Source organism: Scheffersomyces xylosifermentans (assembly GCF_036884685.1).
Source record: "Scheffersomyces xylosifermentans strain CBS 12540 chromosome Unknown RJT20scaffold_4, whole genome shotgun sequence".
Classification (NCBI taxonomy): Eukaryota; Fungi; Ascomycota; class Pichiomycetes; order Serinales; family Debaryomycetaceae; genus Scheffersomyces; species Scheffersomyces xylosifermentans.
The window spans coordinates 955224-976473 of NW_027042942.1; the positions used below are offsets into that span (position 1 = coordinate 955224).

Consider the following 21250-nt stretch of genomic DNA (forward strand, 5'->3'; position numbering starts at 1 on the left):
AATTATATTGTGTATTGGTTATATATAGGGTACTTAGACTATATTTACGCAATGAGAGAGATTTGGGATATAGTTGGAGAATGAGTATTGGGTATTCAATCGGTTGCTTGTGCTGATCTCTACTATTGATTATTGTCATATAGTGCACTCATACGGCGCAGTGCAGTACAAATAGCTACTGATTGTCGTTGTGCCTTTTTTCATAATTCCTACCCTAATAAATATGAAATACTATACAATTAATCGACTCCTATCTCCATAAACTGTAGGCTTGCTGTTGTGCATCGACTCCTTCAACTCCTGAAGAAACGGCAGCAACAGCTGCGTTCGCAATAGATTCTGGGTCATTTGGATCAAGCTTGTCCTGTGAACTCTTTTCCTTGCCATCATTTATATACTGCTTCCTCACAGAGTCCTTGTGAACACGTAGTTGCTTCAAAATTTCGTCTCTTTGATCGTCACCGTACAATTTAGGATCCATTACCTTCAGTCGAGAATGTATATCCTCTAATAAGCGCGATAAAAGCACATCGAATTGCAATCTCTTATGGTCTCTGATTTCAGAACGAATCTTCTCAAATGATGCTTTGAAATCATGCTCATCCCAATCGTAGTCAGCATCATGTTGTGTTTTGGGATGCTCTTCCCTATATGAACGAGCAACTTCAGCCCAATTTATCTCCTCAAATGATTGTACACCTATTCTTTGCAACCTATGAAGCAACCATGTCTTCGTTTCCAAGTTCATGTATGTAGCTCGAAGAGCGGATTCTCTTTTGACCAATTTCGACCACTTATAACGACATTGAATACGTGATCTAACTCCATGCATTCTCTCACTGACAATGGTCCAATTAATGGATTCCTTTTCTTTGTCTCCAAGCTGTTGCAACATCTCTGTAACTATTTGCTTAAGGCTATTTTCTTCCTCTTCCGACCACTTGTTCAAAGTTCTGTTTTCACCACATTTGACATAATTTCTCCATCTATCTCTGCAGTCTTCTGGCATTCTGCCCATTGCTTCCCCAATTTGCTTCCACTTACCCTCATGAGTAAGTGCTAACTTCCTGAGTAGATCGTCATCTTCCTTGGACCATTTTGCTCTCACATCAAAAACATGGTATTGTCTTCTAACATGTTTATAGACTGAAGCTCTCGATCTATATGGAAGGACTCTTGTAAGCGACTCCCAGAAGTTATCTTTCTTCCTTTCGCTGGACCAGATTCTATTGCAAACGTCTTCACGAGTCCACTTGTGCAAATGGCAATAACCCTCAATAAAGTGATCCAAGGCCCCCAACTCAACTTCTGAGAATTTACGAGGTCCCTTGCCTGTGTTGTCTGGCAAAGAATTGAACCAGTCGCAGGCCTCAGCAGAAGCCATTTCTACTAACGACTCCACGCTGGTCAAATTGTTGAATTTAGGTCTCAATTTCACATGCCCAGTGGGGGCGGCCTTCATTTGGATATTCGATATCGTGTCAATGTTACTCTTTCTGTACTTTTGGGTGTTCTTTTTGTATCCTGCTCCTGATATGGATGTAGCAGCTTGTGCCAACTGTGTTATCGCAGAAATGGAATCTGAGCTATTAGCCACATTCGCATTATTATGTCCATCATGTCCAGCAATGTGCCTGGTTAATTCTCTTGCATCCATAATAGCTGCTTCGACTAGTTGATCGTGTTCAGTATTGTCCAAAGCCTCAAGTTCAGGGTCTATATCACTTGTACCTGATTGAGTTCTCCTCTTTTTTTTCTTGCTAGACTTGCTCTGAGGTGGCGATTGGTGCTGGGTGTACGCTTCATAATCTTCGTTGGGATTATCGTTGATAGTATCCTCCAAGAATCCCGTCCATTGGTTGAAATCGTGGATGTTGTTGATTATCTCATCATGAATCTTTCTTTTCCCACGTTTCGAACTGGAGTCATGGACAGCTGAATCCAAGGTCCCCCCCACATACCTCATGACAGCTGCCTCCACTGCATCATTAATCTGCTGGTTCTTCGAGTCTGAGAGATCATCATCTGAATGATTTACATCGTCGTTGAGTTCAGGGAGTTTCTCGCCTGTGTTGTTATTGGAGTTGTCGTTAACATTGTCTCCATTATCATTCTCGTGAGAGATGCCATCGATAGAATCATCTATGCCATCATCTTTCTGCTTAGATCCAAGCTGGAGAAGAGCATGTGCCCCACCTATTTCCTGTTGTTCATCCATACTACACAATAATGCTATTGTAGTATCTTAACTCTGTTGTATAGTTTTGCAACCACTCTTAATCAGAAGTGTTACCCTACTTTAACAAAACGAGTGAGTCGGCGGGTAACACTTTTGTTTACAGACGACGTTTTCTGATGTTTGGTCGAGTAGATGAGAGACTGAGAAATATGCAGTTTCAGAATTACGCACAGTACTGTGCGACATGTGATTCCTGTTCTCTTAGCGGATGGAATAGACGATGGTATGTTGATGATAGAAACCAAGTTTCCACAAAGTTCAACAATGCAGCAATTTTTGCATTATGTAGTTATTATTGATCGAGGCGGCAATGCATTTCATTTATCCAAATTTTATGGTACACGTTAAAAATAGTGTGAGATGAAATGGGTAACGGTTGTAAGTTGAGTTCGCAGCAATTGACATGTGTATGCGTTAGGTTGCAATTGTGAAAAGTGATTGCAAAATTTACCTAAAACAGCAAAACTGGTGGTTTTCACCCTACGGTTTCGGTGAAAGATAGAGGCAATACAGTATTCTCAGTATAGAATGTTAACTATTATAAATAGCCACCGAACCCTGAGGTAAAATCCCGAGAGGGTTGTAATTCATCTGTAGTAGGAACTATTAAAGCGAAGATGATATTAAATTTGAATTCTGTAATCGAATTTTTTGCAGTCTCGTTGATCTTGTCTGGTACCGCAGCACTCCTGATCCCAGTAGATATCACAGAAAGGAGCCAGAATCACTCAGAGGAGTTCTATTTGGTTGCATATAAACCTGCTCACGATATAAGTAATGAAGTACACAACCAAGTGTTCAAAGAAAAAATCACCGTTCTTGAACAGATAGGGTCTCAATACCTTGTATACAATGGAAGCGACCTCCACAGCTTGGGGCTCGATAGCTCAGTCGATACCAAAATCTACAATGTCAGTGGCTTCGTTTATAAGGACTTAAGCCTAGAGCTGACTAATATTCCTGGCAAGTACTTGACTGTGAACAAGAAAACCAATCGCTTAGAGTTAACTGACCGAAAGTCTCATGACTGCTTTTCCGTTCTGAGAGATGAAATTTTGTTGAAGGGAAGTTCAGTTTGGAGCGTTTGTGGAGGTGGTGAATACGGTTTTGCTCAAGGAAACCTCTATTTCGGCACTCTAGAGGAAAACCCCAAGTACTGTGCAGATGGGGGTACTCAGCTACTTCTTAGGCCCATTGGATTGAATACTGTGGGAGGTTCGATTCCCGATTTTCCGCCCAGAATTTAGCCAAGCAGTAATTCCACAGTTGTCTTCAAGATAGCATGTTATTATAGCTTAGAAATGTAGTAAGTAGTAAATACAAATAAAGCCCTATATAATGTATGTATATCGTTAACTACATAGTTAACGACTCATTCTAGTTAGTAAGGGAACCGGCATCCTGCACAATAAGGACCCTGAATGCCTTCTGTTTATATTTTAAATCAGTTAATAAGTTCACTTCAAGTATGGTGATGATGACGACGTGTAAGTCAAGACATGACTAACGAAGAGTTGGAGCAGTTGAGTAAAGAAGAGCTCGTGTTACGAGTTGCAGAGCTTGAAGCGGTTTTAAGTGAATTTCAAGAGTCGAGTAAAGAGTTGGAGCTGGTATTAGAAGAAGAACTTCAGGGTCTTGAGAAGGCTAATACGACGTTGCAGACAGCATTGGAAATGTCAAAAGAAAACCTACAAAAAGCAAATTCAAAAGTAATGAGTCTTACGAGAGAAATTAATGAACTACAAGAAACGTCATCATTCAAATTAAAAGAACAGGATGAAATCATCACTCAACTCAAACAGAAGTTGGTGCACGTAGAGATAACGAATGACAGCATGGAAAGTAACGACAGAATGTTGACTAGCAAATTAGAACTAGCAAACCAATTTAATAGCGAGTTGTTGGAGAAGCTAGCGTTGGTTGAAAATGATTACGAAAGAGAGCGCAAAGCAGGTATGGAGAAGCAATTATACATCAGCAACTATCAAAACCAGGTAAAAGAACTACAACAGAGAGTTGAAGAGTTAGACATACATGGTTCTGAGGTTGTCGAACCTGACTCACTGATGCTCAGCTTAGGTGCTGTATTAAAGGAAGGCCCACCAATTGAAGTAGAACAGACTGCAAATTACCCTAAGGGTACTTTGAAGAAATCAAATTCCTTACAAGGAATCAAGAATCTCAACGAGGGAGTGCAAGCATACATTCTTTCTACTTCGTCCAAATCATTACAATCACCATCTTCAGCACATTTCTTCCATAGCGCACAGAATTCTCCAACGGTGGCATTGGCTTCTTCCGAACGGCCTCGGTCATTGTCGTCCTCGTCTCAGTCATATAGACGGTTGAACCAGATACTTGACAACCCCAATCCACAATTACGCCGCAGTCTGGACACCACAGAGATAGAGAATAAGCCGTTGAGACATAAGTCTTCAAAAGACGAATTGCATAAAAGAAATGGGCTTCCTCTCAGTACAATAGAGGGTTCCCCCAATATTATCAGGAAATTTAGTTTCAAGGATAAGCCCAAAGGTAACAAGAAAATAGATTTGTACAATAGCTAATAGAAATGTAATATTATTATCATTTATTATGAAGCTATTTTTATTAGTATAACACCGATGTAGAACCCCTTCAACTAACTTAGTCCCATACATACAATTACATAATTAGGCGTTGCAGCCAAAGCGTCGTTTGGAATCGTGCGATAACCGAAATGTGTACAAATGAAAAGGAGTCGCGTTTGGAGGGTCGGAATGGTATAATTTGAAGGTTCGGATATGGTCTTATTCACGTGATACAGCTCATTAGTTAGAGTATTGGTGGATCAAAGAGACAAAGCCATAAGCAATAGAAGGTAATAGGATAGTCAGAAACAAATTTTTTTTCGAGGTATTAACCAACTTTCTGAAATATTGGTTCTAACATGGTTATATCATAAAGCTCACTTAATCTACTTTGTGAAAGAGAAAACATATTATTATATAAGGAAATAAGTTCCTCCAATTAATATATCTCACAAATTGGTACAGTATCTTACTATTATTCTCAACTCACTCTCTCACCACAACAAACTCCCGGTTCCCCGGATCTAGAACATGCCAACACACTTACGAGTATCTCCAAATACCAAAATACTCCAGAAGTGTAACTTACAATATATCACTGGTGCTCTTCCTATCTAACACGAGAAAGCTCATTACTATAATTGAAATCGTGCAGAATACTCCATAATGGATGCTGGTCAATTCAACGAGCTTCTTGCCCGATTTGACAAGCCGCAAGTGTTCAATTACTTGGTCAATGTCAATGGTGAGCTTACATCTGGATCAGAGATCGAGCTATTCAAGTACACAGCCTATTTGAGTCAATTGACCAGTTTGATTGAAAAATTTAACGTTGAGGCCCCTACAAAGTCTAAAAAGGTCAAGGATGCTACCGAATCAGAGGCTAATGCCCTTTTGGCCGATAAACTCTCGTTGAACATCTTCCGGTTAGTCTCGCGTAACTTGGTCCTTATATTCGTTCACTTGCCTACAAAAGTGTACGATATGGCCAATAGCTTGTTGAACAACTTGACTCTCAACGACTCCGGAGAATTGTCTCCTATATCTGAGATCTCTATTGTCATTCTTATTGATCTTTACGAAGGGTACCCCAATTCGTTGAGCTCATTGGTGAACTACTCCGTCACTCAAATCTACAAGATCATAAAAAAGAGTCCTTCCGTGAACAGTTCTCTCGTGTTCTTATTGAACTCAATTACAAAAAATGCGACAAAAGCTGATATTGACGAGAAGTTCCAGGCAAAATTACTTAAAATCGTTACAAAGAACATTACCCTGATTCCAATACAGTACCAGGTTGAAGTAGACAGTACAGAGACGGAAACATCATCAGTTCTTCTCAAGAAAAATTACGTTTTATGTCTCAAGAATCTTCTCCTTCTCTCTGTATCTACAAACTATGAGAATCTTCTTGCCATGCTGACTTCCTCGTCTCTGGCCGGTTCGAAGCTTAAGCCAGAGTCCTTAATGGCTCAGCAGCACGCATTCCAGACCAACTTACTCAATACGCACGAAAAGCTATTCTACTACTGTTTAGCCAACTTTTCCCAAGAAATTAGGATATCAACTATCGAAATGCTTGCCAATCTCTTCATCAATTTTGTTCCGGCTGGAAAATTCAACCCCATTGAGTATTTAGTGACGCTGTATATAATGCCACCACTCAATTGTTGGGATGTTTCACTTACAGTGCAATATGATCCAGAGGATTTGGACAACATGGAGTTGCGAAAGGACGCAAACACCGTAACTTTGCATGACAGCGAGGGAATTATTCAGGAGAACACGGAAATGCTTATATTTCAGACTAGTATAGTTGAGACAATGATCTTGTACATCCAATTAGAACAGTTTCAAAACACAGAATATTTGTCAACTAACCTAGTCTATATCTTAGACATAGTGTTAGCACGTTTCAGCGAGCTTAACCAGATAGATATGCATCTTCAAAACCAGCAATGGAATAAAGTGTTATCCCACTGGAAAACGTTTATCGACTACGTAATCAAGGAAAGTGGCTCCAACTGCCATGAGATTCTAACTGGTTATGTCTACTCCAAGTTCAACTTGAGCTCCGGAAGCACTGGTGTAACCAGTGAGTACGAATCGCACAGCAGCTCGGGCCCATCTATTAGTAAAGGTAAGAGGGAAAATGCTCTTTTCAATTTCAAATCCAAGAGCAGTACAAAGAGCAGAAATAAAGACTTGCGTAACAAGGAGGTCAGGGCATATCACAACTCGTATCAAACATACTTGCTTTTATTCATAGTTGAATTGTTGCTTCCATATGGAATCAATTTCAACTCTATCGTTAGAAATAAAGATGAAGAAATTAATAGTATTTCAGAACAGCAGAATGCACCTTCTACGAATACTGAGAATGATGATGAAGATGACGAGTTTGAAGAGCAGACAGCTAGAGAAAGCTCATTTATAAGAGACATTCTTCTCAAATTAATCATCAACAATAACTCATATATTCGTAATTATGCATTAAAGACTTTGTTGCATTATGCAAGATACAATGAAGTAGAAATTAATCAATTAATACTTCAGACGTTCAGATTGGTCAACCAGGAGTATAAGAGCTCTGAGAATGAAAAGGATACTACAAATGACTCATCGAAGAAAGAAGAGAATATATGTGGCTTGGCATCCATTAGGTTACTAAGTTTTTCTCTAGTTCTTTCATCTTTGATAAAGCAAACCGAGTGGAGGTTGTTGCAAAATGCTACAATAGTCAAGATATTGAGTTTTTGTACTCAAAACTTAAAACACAACAATAACAACAATCGTAGTAACTTTTTGAAGAATTCCGCATGTTGGGTCATTCTATCATCTTTGGTTACGTTCTACAACGAGTCTGAGTTTGTCAAACTTAACTCCTCTCAGTTCTTAGTTTTCTGGAAAGGACTTTTAACATCGCAATTTATCAGCTCTTCAGCTGGATCTGTTTCAGAGGCAGGACAAAGACTAGAGATCGTGGATAATTTGAAGTTACGAAATCTGAGTTTAGTATGTTTGTTAAACTACTTGAACTCCGTGGAACTTACTCCTGAATCACTTAGACAAATTCAATTCTTATTGACAAAATCTTATAATTACTTGTCTTACCTAGAAAGTAACATAGAAGTGGTAGGATCAGTAACTAACTTCAACGGGCAAAATTTCAATGAAAGTGAATATAATCCAAACTTAATTAACAACTTGCAATATTCCAACTACGCTTACAATAATAAATTGTCCTTTGAAAAGACCCTCATCAGTTTAATTCTATATGGCAAAAAGATCATCTTGCATAGTTTCCATAAGTTAGCAGCATTCTTGAAGAATGATATCAATTCGAATATGGTCATATTCTTATTGAAGGTGTTCAGTGATACCAAAGTTTTTAGTAGGCTCTACAGCATTGAAGACAAGACCAAGGCTTCGAAGAAGAACATATCTCCCAAGATTAGCGATAATGATGAGAGCTCAATTATATTATCGGAGGACTATAATTACTCATTTGGAATTACAAGTAAGTTTCAGGACTATACAGATAACATAGACGAATTGTTGACCAAGTTTCCCATTGCAGAGTCTACGTCTTTGGTCGACGGCTTATACTATAATGACTCTTTTACCAAAACGTCTATACCATTGCCAAAGGTATCAATAGAGACTGAGACGAAGACGAGCTTTAATTTGTGGATTGACTACTTTGAGAAGCTTATTTTCACTTCTGTGGATCACTCAATTAATTACGATCCTTCTATCTTTTTAATCCAGGACTATTCTTCGAATAGCAAATATTCTACTACATTGCTCGCTTCACTTGTGGATCTTTCCATAGAGTTATTCCAATTGGTGTTCCCTTACTTGAGCTTGAAAATTCAGTTCTCCCTTTCAGAACAGTTGAGAAACTCCTTGACCGCGAAGTCAATAGATCCCCTTAGATTGAGAGCTGTTGAAGTCAATACCGCTGTGGCACTCCATGGAACATTGAACAACATTGTAAAAAAGAGATTGAACTTGGACAAAGAAGTTGTTGACGTATTCTTAGATATACTTGCAAAAATTGAAAGCAAGAATGCGAATGTACTCAGTATTAATGCTGATACGGTAGCATTGGCAGCGAAGGTTTCCTCAAAGGAGTATGTCACGGAGTTGATCAATAAGTACGTCAATAATATTGTAACGAACGCAAGTCCTATTCAAAGAGGATATTCTATTTTGATTTTGTCAAAGATTTACAAGCAGACACACTATGGATTTTCTGACATATACAACATTGCCCTACAGTTGTTGAAAGATCCAAGCCCTGTTGTATACCACTACTCGTTATCTGCTATGATTATTCTTTTCCAAAATAACATCGATAATTTGAGTTTCATTCCATCTGTTTTGGATAGAGTTTATTTCAATTATTTGAATGACAATTTTTCATATGATGTGAAGAATAAATTACTCCTGAATCTAAAATGCAAGTACAGATCAATTGGCTTGACAACTGAATTGTTCAGGTTGTTCGTGACATCTTTAGGTCCTAGTTTGCGTGACTGGACTGCGTCTGATAAAACTTACATTAAAAATGTCATTATGGCTTTAAGCCAGGGAATTGGATTGGCTACAGCAAAGGACTACGTGGAAGTGTTCAGACATTTACTTGGCTTGTTTCAAGAGCTAATTATCTTTGATCCTAAATTGATAGACGGTGAAATTCCGATCTTTTCTGACTTGCTTAATTTGATAATTTCGAAAAATTTGAAGATTGGGCTTGCATCTGTTTCACCTACTTCGTTACACAGAGAAGCCATTTTCCCCTTTAATACCAGTTACGACTTGTACCGAGCTTCATACGAGTGTTATGTTGAATTGTTGAAAATTTTTGGTACAAATGTCTTAAGCAAGGAAAGTGTAAGTATGCTTTGGGTATCCATGAATATCAAACCTTGTCCAGAATTGAAACAATTTATCCAACTTTGGCTTGAATCAAGTTTGGACCTGAACTGGTTTGTCATCTTGAGTTCTCTCTTCAGATGCAGCTCTAAGAAGTTGATCGGACCATTCATTGAGTTGAATTACCAACAAAAGTTATTGCCATTACTGCAAAGGCAGAAGAAGAAAGCTGTTAATAGCGTAGATTTCAAAGATGAAGAAATTGAAAACATTGTCGGGGATGGTGACGATGAGTCCGACAAGAACGAGCCAATAACTTGGGAATTCAAATTGTTCATCTATGATTTGTTGAACCATCTTCTTGAGTTGTCTAGTAAGAACTCACAATTGTATGAGAGCTTGAAGAGCAAGATTCCAGATATTGTAAAGATATCATTTCTAGGGTCGACTTCACCAATTACTGATATTAAATTAAGGGGTATAAATCTCTTAGACAAAGCCCTTGGTTTATTTGGACACTTGCCAGATCCATTGTACCCAGGGGTATCTATCCTCGAACAACAGCAAGCACAAATTATCAGCGCTTTAATTCCGTGTTTCACTCCTGGCAATGATTCCAGAGTAATTGTGAATACTATTAATGTTTGTTCAAAATTTATTAGTTTACCCCGTATCAAGTTTTATTCGAAACAGAGAATTTTGAAGACATTGATATACTTGCTCGAGGAGATCTCATCCAACAAGTTTCTCAAATTTAGCTTTTTGGAAGATATGTCTGAGAACGGTAGAAAGTCCATACAATTGTCTATTTTGAATTGTTGGGCATTATTGAAGATTGATGCTCTGGAAGATCCCGACGCAATTGAAAAGGAATTACTTGAAATTTTGGATAAGTATGCGACATTGTTAACTTCCTTGTGGATTTTCGTTTTAAGAGAATATTCTTCATTGAAGTACAATGAGAGTTCTCACAAAGAGTTGGAAATCTACGGCAGTTACTGGATTAATTTCATCAGTGTGTTGAGCATGGAATTGGAAAGAGATAGCAGTTTTGTTGATGAATACCTAGGCGATGATGCGCAGAATTTCTTCTTCGTATTATTTAGTCAGTGTGTTGAGTCACTTATCAGAAACAAGAATGTGTCAGAAATCTTAGTGTCGCTCAAAAGATTGGTAAACAATCCAGGTTTAGTTGACTTGCTTTTCAACAACGAAATTTTCGGTGAAGTGATAGATTTATTCGACAGATTGATATTGATCGATGATGACACAGAAGTACAAGTGAAATTAGTTGATATTATCGCGAATATATTTGAGACATACTTAAAGACTCATCCTGGTTACATTGATGAGGGATTTGACAAGCTCTTTGAGTTGATAAGAGTGGGAATGCTTCCACTATTCGTTATCCTCCCATTCCTTAGAGCTGACTATGATCCAAGCAACGAGTCGCAACAGTTGCTGTTGAAGCATGCCGACAGTGCGCCAAACCTCTTGGTATTGAAGAAGACTTTAGAGAGATTGGTTGAAATGATGTCTGGTTTTGCGGATGTGGTGAAAACCGACTTGTACGCATGCTTGTTCTATATCTTTGCGAAGATATATCAGTCTAAGAACAAACTTTTAATCTCCGTGATTATGCCACATTTGAAGCAAATTGTCACTGAAGCAAAATCATTCGATTCTAAATCAGTGGAAACTTTCAGAAGCGTGATTAGCGATTACTATCAAATAAGTTCAGAGCAAAACTACTCTGTGATTACCACTATCATATTGCTTACTTCCGGAGATGTAAAGCTTACTGAAAAAGACTCCAAGGATGTAAGCCTGGCACTAATTGGCCTTCTCGAGTCAAGTGCTTCGGCATCCATTGGCCTCCAATGTATCAAGTCCTTAGTGCTGTATTCTAGTAGACTTCAAGTACAGATTCCGGCAGTAAAGTATTTGATTACGGATTTGATTAAGATTTTAGGGAATGGGGACCATGAGGAACTGAAATTGGATCCTAAAATTGGATTTGAGATCTTGTTCTTGTTTACAAAACATGTCACAGACAATAGTAGGCTGGTGGCATTATATTCAATTTTGATTCCATTATTGGCAAGATACGGAGAAACGAGCTCTCTTTCTAAGGGTTATCTCCATGAGAGATTATTGTTCCTTGTGAAGCATGATCCTCAGAGCTTTAAGGCGGTCGTTACCAGTACTTTGAGCAATACACAAAAGTCATTGATAGAAGAGTTGGTGAAGCAGAATCCTGACCACACAGGACTCACTGAAGCCAGCGGCCAACCCGCAATCAAGCTCAAGACTTTCGGGGCAGAATAATTCAATAGAGGTTATATCTTATATTATTTATAGAAAGTTAATACAGCATTTAGGTACAACAACTACAACTCCCATAATTATATAGCCTGTGAGCGCGAACCCATAGATACTAGTAGAAAGTCAAGGCTCAAATATTCATACATGTTCGCTGAAACCGCACTATCATAAGTATAACGAGGCAGTTTGCAGTGTTACTACTGCCAATGGAAAACAACACAAACACATGACCACAGACTTGACACACATTCTCCATCTACAGAACATATTTTTTGCAGTCATTTAACCAAAACAGGCGCGCTTCTCGGTTCCCAGAAACGTCAATAAAAAACGCGTATTAATATTTTGATTTTCATAGATCTTACAAGTGAGCATGTTCATATAGAATTGAAGACTTGACAATACTAGGTATATGTTATAGAAAATAGGAGGAAGAACATGGCTAGTGAGAACCTTCTAGGAATGGAGCTCGATAGCTTGTCGTTCGCTCAATCGTCTCTTTTTGGGCTTTCCAACCAACAGACCAATGTCGAGATATCGCCAATCTCTTCAAAAGAGATGGATCATAATAGTAGCGTAGCCATCGATGATGATGGTTCGACGGCGAACAGCAGCACCACCGATGTGGACTTTCTGGCGGGAACCACAAGGAGTACAACAGAAGAAATTGACATATCGCCTTGCTCCAAAAGGATGAAGGAAGTCAGATTATTCAGCGGTAATACAATTAAACTTAAACCCAAACCCAGAAAGGTTTTAGATGTCTCGGAAGCATCCCTCAGCACGACCGAATCGATAATGGACATGAGCGATCTTTTCAGTAGAGCAAAGTTGAGAAGTTCGTTGAAAGCAAACAAAGAAAGATTAAACGAAGAAGCAAATGATGAGCCAAAGAAGATTATTAAGACAAGTGATGTGTGGACAGAGAAATATAGACCGAATTCATTTATACAATTGTGCTCAGCAGGAAATGATAGGCAATACCGTCTGATTCTACATTGGTTAAGGAAGTGGTCACCTATAGTGTTTGGTGAAGAGCAAGCCCAAGAAGAATTCCGTGACTCATGGAATAGAACACATAAGAAGATACTATTGGTTCATGGTCCTTCGGGGATAGGAAAGACTTCGGCAATTCATATTTTGGCAAAACAGATGGGTTATTCCGTAGAAGAACTTAATGCTGCGAATAGTATGGATACTCTTCCACAGGCAGGTAATGTTGAGTTTGGAAGAGGGAGTAATGTAAGCGTAGCGTTAAAGCTTAAAATCATGAATGCATTGACTTCGAATAGCATTACGTCAAATGGAAAGCCATCATGCTTGATAATAGACGAGATAGATTCTGCTATTAATGCCAACGATATCATCAAAGTTTTGAATGAATTGGTTCAAGCTGATCGCTCTACCAGAGCATCGAAAGAATCTTCCGAATCCGAAAGGAAACACAAGAAAAAGACCAAGGAATTTATCTTGAACCGACCAATTATATGTATTGCCAACGATATTTACAATACTAGCACCAATAGAATCGGAGGTTCGCCGATGGACAAATTGAGGCCTTTGTGTGATATCATTGCATTTAAGAAACCTATAATAATTCCTGCTAATTCGTCAAAGAAAGCAAGTGGAAACTCTATGAGATCTATAAAAGATTACCTAATGTGGATAAACGAAAGAGAGAATCTAGAACTCGATTACCAAGATATTGGTGAGATAGTTGAGGTCTGCGACGGAGATATTCGAGCATCGCTCAATTATATGCAATTTAATGGTGGGAAGAAGAGTTTTTCTAGAGGATATTCTTCAAATAAAGACAGCTTCAATAAAGTACTTATAGATAAGCAAATGTCATGGTTCGCTTTGGTTGATCTTCTATTCAAACGAGACGGTCTGTTGTCAAAGGATGACAATTTCAATATACTCTTCGACTCTTTTATGAATGGAAGTTGCAAGTCGGTCGTGGGTAGCTCAAGCTCTTTTGACAAGGTGATGAAAGGATGCTTTCAGAAATACTTAGACGTAGTTCATTTTCAAGATGACTCTTTGAAAAAGCCATCCGAGTTCAGTGACTGGTTAGGGTTTTATGATACTTTCAATTCCGGTACAGGTGGCGACCTATCACAATATTCTGGTCTTGTTGGATTGAAAGCATGGTCTCTATTCAGTGAGATAAATAGCACCAGGAATTCCAATTCAGAATCTTTTGTGAAGAAGGGTCTTGACTACGAATCATTTGAATTAGGACGACAAAATGAAGCGACAACAAAGAGAATTATCGACAAGATTCCAATTAGTTCGAAATTAGCACTTGGAGTAAACCCTGATAACTTCACCATGCAATTCCTTCCCTTATTCTCTAAAATGCTTTCGCCAGAACTTTCATCAAGAGCTAAAGCAAGAATGAAGGACTTCGAGAAAGATTCTATAGAGAAAGTTGCAAACCTAGTAAAGGAGTTCGGCATACGGCTTGAGAATCAAAGAAATCTAGAAACAGGTCAGGTCCTTCTTCAATATTATCCTAATTGGGATGATCTCGTGCATTTTGATGATCCTCATGTTCCAGTACCCATTTCTACGTTGGCGAAGCACTATCAAATCAAGAGACAGCAGCTCTTCCCCCTCATAGCAGCAGAATTGGAGAGACTAGACATGACCCGAAAATCAAGCAAAAGGTCACATGTTACTCTTGCAGAAGAAGAAAAGAAAATTGAGCAGTTGGAAGAGAAGAAGAAGCGAGCTAGAATGTCTACCAGTGTCGATTTCTTCAAGGATAAGTACGATGGTTTCCACAACCAATTGAATAAGGTACCAAAGCAAGACACAGAATTGAAAATGTCGAGAATTTGGGTAAAGTATCATGAAGGTTTTTCTAATGCAGTCCGTAAGAACATTACATGGGAAGATATCTGGATAACGTAGTATGTCTACATGGTGGGTACATGAATGTATAGAAAATCTCTAATATATATCGCATTTACAAATTGACTTGAAGACGTAGAGACATGATAACACGATGACATGATGTCATAAAATTCCAAGATACATTTATTTTATCTACGGCAACTACTTCACCTCGTTGTCCATACTGACCCTCTACTCCACATTTTCTATCATAAATTTTGCATCCTGTTGCAATCTTGCAACCATCTCGTTCCCTCGTTTAGCACGCGTGAAAAATACAAAGTTATTCTGTGAGTTATACGAACCGTGAAAAATTATACGAAACGCTAATCCAAACTTCGAAGGGATCGTTGCGTGGCGGCTTATATTAAGGCCAATATATAGTAACCTTCTTTTCACTAGTAGTTGGAATGTATTTGTAAAGAATTTCAAACAGCATCTACATAAATGTCCCTCATAAAAGATGCCAAAGTGGCATTGATAACTGGAACTTCCTCCAATCTTGGGTTGAATATCGCTTATCGTCTTATTGAACAATCTAATGCAAAGGATAACTTGACATTAATAGTCACCTCTAGAACACTCCCAAAGGTGAAGGAGGTGGTAACACTAATCAAAAACTTTGTTATCGAGAAATTTCCGGAACGAGTTAGTAAAGTGGAATTCGACTATCTCTTGGTTGACTTCACTAACATGGTTTCAATCGTCTCCGCATATTACGAGTTGAACAAGAAATATAGACATATCGATTACTTATTTATAAATGCAGCACAAGGCGTATACGGTGGAATAGACTGGATTGGTGCAACTAAACAGATATTGACTAATCCTATTGATGGTGTGACCAACCCAACCTACAAAATTCAGAAGGTCGGCATTAAATCGAGTGACGGATTAGGATTGGTGTTTCAAGCCAATGTCTTTGGACCTTACTATTTCATTCATAGAATTAAGCATTTGCTCAAAGATGGTGGTAGAGTTGTGTGGATCTCCTCCATTATGTCAGATTCTAAATACTTGTCTTTCAATGACTTGCAGTTAATACAGTCTCCCGCATCCTACGAGGGTTCCAAGAGGTTAGTCGATTTGATGCATTTCAGCTCTTACAAGGGCCTTAAAGCAGACTATAACATTGAGCAGTACTTGGTCCACCCAGGTATCTTCACTAGCTTTTCCTTCTTCCAATATTTGAACGTTTTCACATACTACTCCATGTTAATGCTTTTCTACATAGCTAGATGGCTTGGCTCCCCATTCCATAATATATCTGGATATATTGCAGCAAATGCTCCTGTGACGTGTGCTATGGGAATTGAGAAGCAAACAGTAAAGGTGGCTTCAGCAAGCTCTGCACTGGGTCATGAATACTTGAAATATCAAGAAATTGATACAACAGGTTCCGAGGATGTACATGCGTACTTAGAGGAGCTCGTAAAGGAATGGGATGAAAAGTTGAAGAATCAGATTGTAAATACTCGTCAACCTTAGACTCTATTATACTTCGTCTATGTCATGTTCTATTAAAGAATATAAATTTATAAATAACTTTTGTAGATATGCGTTTGTGCGTGCCTTTAGATAGTATATTCTAAGCAATGACAACCACATCCACTAGGGCATTCTGTGTTGGCTTCTCTTCCAGCTTCGCCTGGCCACCATTCGGCAGCACAACTGGTGTGTAAGACATGCTCACAATTCGTACATACAACCAATGTTTTTGAGACTACCAAATTGCATAAATTGCAGTATTTCATATTGCTCCTCTTGGATGTATTCCATGCATTGCTTCTTGCTGTTGGGATTGGGGTAACGAAACTGAGGAATTCTTGGTTAGGATTCTGTCTTGACTTGCCTCTCATTCCAATCAGACACTTATGGACATTGAATGGAGATATGTAACCAGTCAAAGACTTCTCTTCCACGTCTGGATAATTGAACTTTAATATCTTAATTCTATTCACTGGTAGACCCCATACATATAGCATATCCGCATATTGTTCACGATATAACTTTATTTTATGCTCATCCTGCGAATGCAATAATGACAGTGTGTAGACGTCATCGAAGAGATCCAATTTGTCCGTATTCTGCATTTCAACTGTTACCGTTGGAGGAGGCCTTATCTTGTTTTTTCCTACGACCTTAACAATCTGTCGCTTTGATATGTTGGGAATTCCCTTTGAGCGCTTCTCTGCAAGTTGAGAGGTTGTCTTCGCTTTCTGAATGCGCTGTTTTGGGCTATTGAATCTGTTGAGCTCTCGAGGGATATCGGATTGTAATTGATATTCGCTCAATGGAGTGAAAGAATTGAAACTAGGTTGTATGTTCTTTTTTAGATACATATGCCTCTCCGGGGATCCGTCTTTAAGACTTGCTGCATCCAAAGAAGAAGCTATAGATCTAGCATCGGGTATGCCTGTCACCAGTAGCTGGTCCTTCCTGAAGAATGAAGTAGAAGAGTTTCTATGGCTCCTGTTCTGACTGAAGTATTCTGGTACCTTTCCTTCCGTAGTAAGAGAATCATGGAAGGAATAACTCAAGTCATGAGAGTGTGAAAATATAGCTTGCAGGTTATTTTCATTGAATTTCTTCATAGCTATCAAGGATGGTGGTGGGGGAAGCGCTTGATAGGGTGTATGGATGGGAATATTAAACAAATCACTAGTATTTCTTCTAAAGTTGCTGGGGTTCTCATACAATATACAAGACATCATTGAAAGCATTTGAATGTTCCCTTTCTTTTCGAAATACTGAAAAATTTCATCCACTAGCCAAGTGTGACCAAATGGATGAGTTCCCCAATAAAAGTTGACATGTTTGTAAGGGAGAATATGCCTGGCGATAGTCGAACTTTGGAGTAATTGATTCGTAGTAGAGTCCTTTTGTCTCATGTTTTGATGTAAATTAGGAGGATAGAAGGCAGGATCAAGGTCTTGAAATTTGATCAGTTTTATAAGGATCATTTCAAGGATTTTCCATACATCACTTATATCTTTCAAACCATATTTCAATGCTACTTCGCTGTTGTAGTGTGCTAAGTTTTCTGGAGAATCACCTAACACTCTGTATTCGCATGCAAGTTCGTACTTATCAGGGAGCAAATGTCTGAAGTCAAATATTCCTACGATATTCTTGCTCTTCTTTGAATCTCTATTGCGCTTGCTCTTGTTATCACCAGGAACAGAAGACTTGTAGTTCGAGGCAGTACCACCTTGACTAGCAAATCTATTGATAGATGACTTATTATTACCATGTGCAATGTACCTGTTACCCAAACCTACTGATGTCTTAAATAGGCCGGGGATTCGAGACCTTGCTGGTGCATCATCCTGTAAGATATCATCCCAGTCATTCGTAAAGCTGTCATCTGAAGAAGACGTGCCCGCATCAGAGTCCCCACCTTCTGAATTGGAAGTATCATCACTTCCGAAAGCACTTCCATCTGAGTCAGTATCCGATGAGTCTTCTGATACTTTGTGATGATGGTGGCTATGATGATGGCTACTGTGAGTATTCACACTGAATCCACCGTCGGTGAATTTAAATATATTAAATTTCTGAAGGGAATTATTTTCCTCTTCTTCACTCTCCTTGGGAATGAAGAAACAAACAAGTTGTCCTGTCGGTGACCAGACAGCTCCACATCCCTTGGGAACCGGGGTCGAATCGAAAATGGTAGCCTTAGCACTTGCATTATTAAATCCTTCAGTAGGGGACTGGGCAACAGTGGAGTTAGCCTTTGTAAGAGAATCGACACTTTCTAACATATCGCCATTAATGGGAGGAATTAAATCAGTATAACCTTCATCTTCTTCGCCTGATGAATCATCTCTCATCTGCTGCTCATAATTTGGTTGTTGATTAATTAAGTCATCGGCCCAACCCTCATTACCAACTTCGTGTATGTAGCCTTCCGCATCCAAATTGTCCTCATTCCCTTCCGTTCTCGAATCAATCATTAAGTCGTCGTTCAATTCTATTTTATCGCCCAACAAGTACCGCAAACATGGTTCAAGACAAAATCTTTGATACTTATTACTGTAGAAATGTGCAATTTCATTCAAGTTACGTATCATTTCAACTTTTAATTCAGCACTCAATTCGTGTGTTTCCTCAATATCGAATTTGATCAAGTTATGCTTCTGAATTCTGTTAAGCTTCTTTGAAGAGATGTTCTCATGTAGTGGAATCTCCTCTAAATATGGGTATTCTTTAGGAAATTTTATTTGTATGCGAATAAAAACCAATTCTTGCTCAGAAGTGAATTCCTCATTAACAGAGGGTACCGAAGCGATGTTCTTTGATGTATTCTCAATATCAACTCCTTCTGTGCTAATTACACTAGTAGGTTTTTGAGACTTCTCTGCTTGGGTTGAAGACTCTTTCTCATTGACGGAATTATTGCTCACATCGTCGTTGGCTTCTGAAGACTTTTCTGGATTTTTAGGTGACATGCCAGCAGGAACTGGGCCCCTTAAACTCAAGACTATTTCTCCCGTAGAAACGGATATCTTTTCGAATCTAGCCTTTGGAAACTTATGTCCAACTATGCTTATTTCCTCTCCCAAATTAGAAGGCCCATCTTCTTCATCATCCAACGTACCATCTTTCGATTCATGACCATGTCCAGCACGGCCCATCCGCACACCAGAAATCCAATCTAGATGGTTCAATTGTGAAGCATCGTGACCGTTTAGCTTATGCTTCTCCAGAATCTGGTATAAAGTCAAAGAAGATAATATGTCGCCATTATTTCTCCTTTTCAAGTCATCTATTGTTACAGGTGGTTCTATGCAATAAGTTTGATATGCGTAAGCTTTGCTATCTCCTTCACTAGGAGAAGTAGATTGCGGTCTTGTTCCCTCTTCTGAGTCCAGATCCTCGGACTTGAAAGCATCTAAGAAACGATGATATGAAGGATTATAGTTCACCTTCCTATATAACTCGTCATCTCTTGGCCAAAGTTTTAAATCATAGTCCTGCGAAGACCAAGTGACTAATTGAAACTCTTTCCATCTGTTCTTAGATTCAAACCCCTCGTAGTTTTCATGCTTAGTTCTCCAAAGGAAATCTTTCATTGGTCCATTATGGCCCTTAAATTTATACACGGGATTTGCACTCATCACTTGAGTTTCATCCAATTTCATTGCATCGCGATATTCAGTATCATAATTAACTATGTGGATAGAATCCTCTCCTCCTCTAAGTGGCATGATACCGCACGCTTTGTCCTTTCCGAATGGTAATGCTCTGGCTCTGGCTATAGGATAGTCGGTTTCTATAACAACAGTAGGTCTTAATGAAGAATATTCATCATCGTTGACAGCGAAATAATCAAAGCTTCCTGCAAAGTCTCTGGCTTCCTTACTCTTCAAGTTCCAGAACTTGACTGTATTGTCGTTTGAGCACGTTATTATGTTGGAGGCTCCATTACTGAAGTCAAGACCATTTATCTTACCATCATGAGCTTTATTTACCTTAATCAAAGGTAATGCACCCTTTCTTGTGTCCCACACATAAAAGCAATTGTCATGACTTGATGCTATTTCAAAGGGGTTTTCATGGTTCCATTTAACTTGAGTAGTGCCTGCTCGCCATTCTGCCCATTTCTGAACTGGTTTCCTTGGAGTTCTCATATCCCAGCTAAGAATAAATGTGTCAATTGAGCAGGTGGCTAATATCTCTGGGTCAGACGGATGAAAATTAATATCAGTAATGGCTCTGGCATGATGGTGAAGAACATTAAGTATAGCATTATTGGAAGGTCGGGCCAAGTCCCACAACAATGCTTTCTGGTTTGATGTCGAAATACACCAGGACGGCTTGGCAAAATGATGTGGTGACCATTGAACGTCAGCGACTTCCCAGGAAGTTATATGGTGCAACCATCTAGGTGTAGTAAAGGGATCGTCTAAATCTATAATGAAAAGACCTCTTCTTCCCGCCAAAACGGCGTCTCTTCCATTAGGTGAAAGAGACATGGCGCCAATGGCGCCATCTACACGCAACAGAAGTGAATTCCCAAACGTAGTTGAGTTATTGGGGTTCTGTCGTGACATGTCCTACTAGAAGATGAAAGACATTGGCCGTAAAACACACTTCATTTTTAAGTTATAATGAAATGCTTAATATAAGGAGGATCGTGGTGTGCACATAGAACAGGTATAGATTGCAATGTTAAAGAGGTGGACTTTGGATATGGAGTAAGGAATGGGACGAAGGATGTGTAGTTATAAGAGAGAGAGAGAGATTATTGATTTTTAAGCTCTACCGTGAGTTATCTTCCTCGTGTTGTGGTGGAAGTTGTTAGTGATTTGTTAGTCAATTTAATTTC

At 38.9% G+C, this 21250-nt stretch overlaps 7 protein-coding genes across 7 annotated transcripts; 5 read left to right on the forward strand and 2 right to left on the reverse strand. All coding sequences in view use genetic code 12, as the record gives it.

Annotated features, from left to right (window-relative positions):
* Positions 1-13: 13 nt before the first annotated feature.
* On the reverse strand, positions 14-2364 carry RJT20DRAFT_128174 (uncharacterized protein). Its single transcript, XM_064917208.1, has one exon. The coding sequence runs from the start codon at positions 2216-2218 to the stop codon at positions 251-253; it is 1968 nt and encodes a 655-aa protein (XP_064774398.1). The 5' UTR covers positions 2219-2364; the 3' UTR covers positions 14-250.
* Positions 2365-2537: 173 nt separating this feature from the next.
* On the forward strand, positions 2538-3708 carry RJT20DRAFT_43669 (uncharacterized protein). Its single transcript, XM_064920144.1, has one exon. The coding sequence runs from the start codon at positions 2857-2859 to the stop codon at positions 3484-3486; it is 630 nt and encodes a 209-aa protein (XP_064774399.1). The 5' UTR covers positions 2538-2856; the 3' UTR covers positions 3487-3708.
* Positions 3709-3724: 16 nt separating this feature from the next.
* Positions 3725-5115, forward strand: RJT20DRAFT_128176 (uncharacterized protein). The gene has a single exon (XM_064917209.1). The coding sequence runs from the start codon at positions 3739-3741 to the stop codon at positions 4804-4806; it is 1068 nt and encodes a 355-aa protein (XP_064774400.1). The 5' UTR covers positions 3725-3738; the 3' UTR covers positions 4807-5115.
* A 301-nt stretch (positions 5116-5416) lies between these two features.
* On the forward strand, positions 5417-12078 carry RJT20DRAFT_128177 (uncharacterized protein). Its single transcript, XM_064917210.1, has one exon. The coding sequence runs from the start codon at positions 5476-5478 to the stop codon at positions 12016-12018; it is 6543 nt and encodes a 2180-aa protein (XP_064774401.1). The 5' UTR covers positions 5417-5475; the 3' UTR covers positions 12019-12078.
* A 236-nt stretch (positions 12079-12314) lies between these two features.
* Positions 12315-14989, forward strand: CTF18 (Ctf18p). The gene has a single exon (XM_064917211.1). It carries the CDS (start codon positions 12454-12456, stop codon positions 14932-14934), a length of 2481 nt encoding a protein of 826 aa, XP_064774402.1. The 5' UTR covers positions 12315-12453; the 3' UTR covers positions 14935-14989.
* Positions 14990-15256: 267 nt separating this feature from the next.
* On the forward strand, positions 15257-16432 carry ERG27 (3-keto-steroid reductase). Its single transcript, XM_064917212.1, has one exon. The coding sequence runs from the start codon at positions 15364-15366 to the stop codon at positions 16402-16404; it is 1041 nt and encodes a 346-aa protein (XP_064774403.1). The 5' UTR covers positions 15257-15363; the 3' UTR covers positions 16405-16432.
* Positions 16433-20990, reverse strand: RJT20DRAFT_128180 (uncharacterized protein). Its single transcript, XM_064917213.1, has one exon. The coding sequence runs from the start codon at positions 20973-20975 to the stop codon at positions 16491-16493; it is 4485 nt and encodes a 1494-aa protein (XP_064774404.1). The 5' UTR covers positions 20976-20990; the 3' UTR covers positions 16433-16490.
* Between the last annotated feature and the right edge of the window lie 260 nt (positions 20991-21250).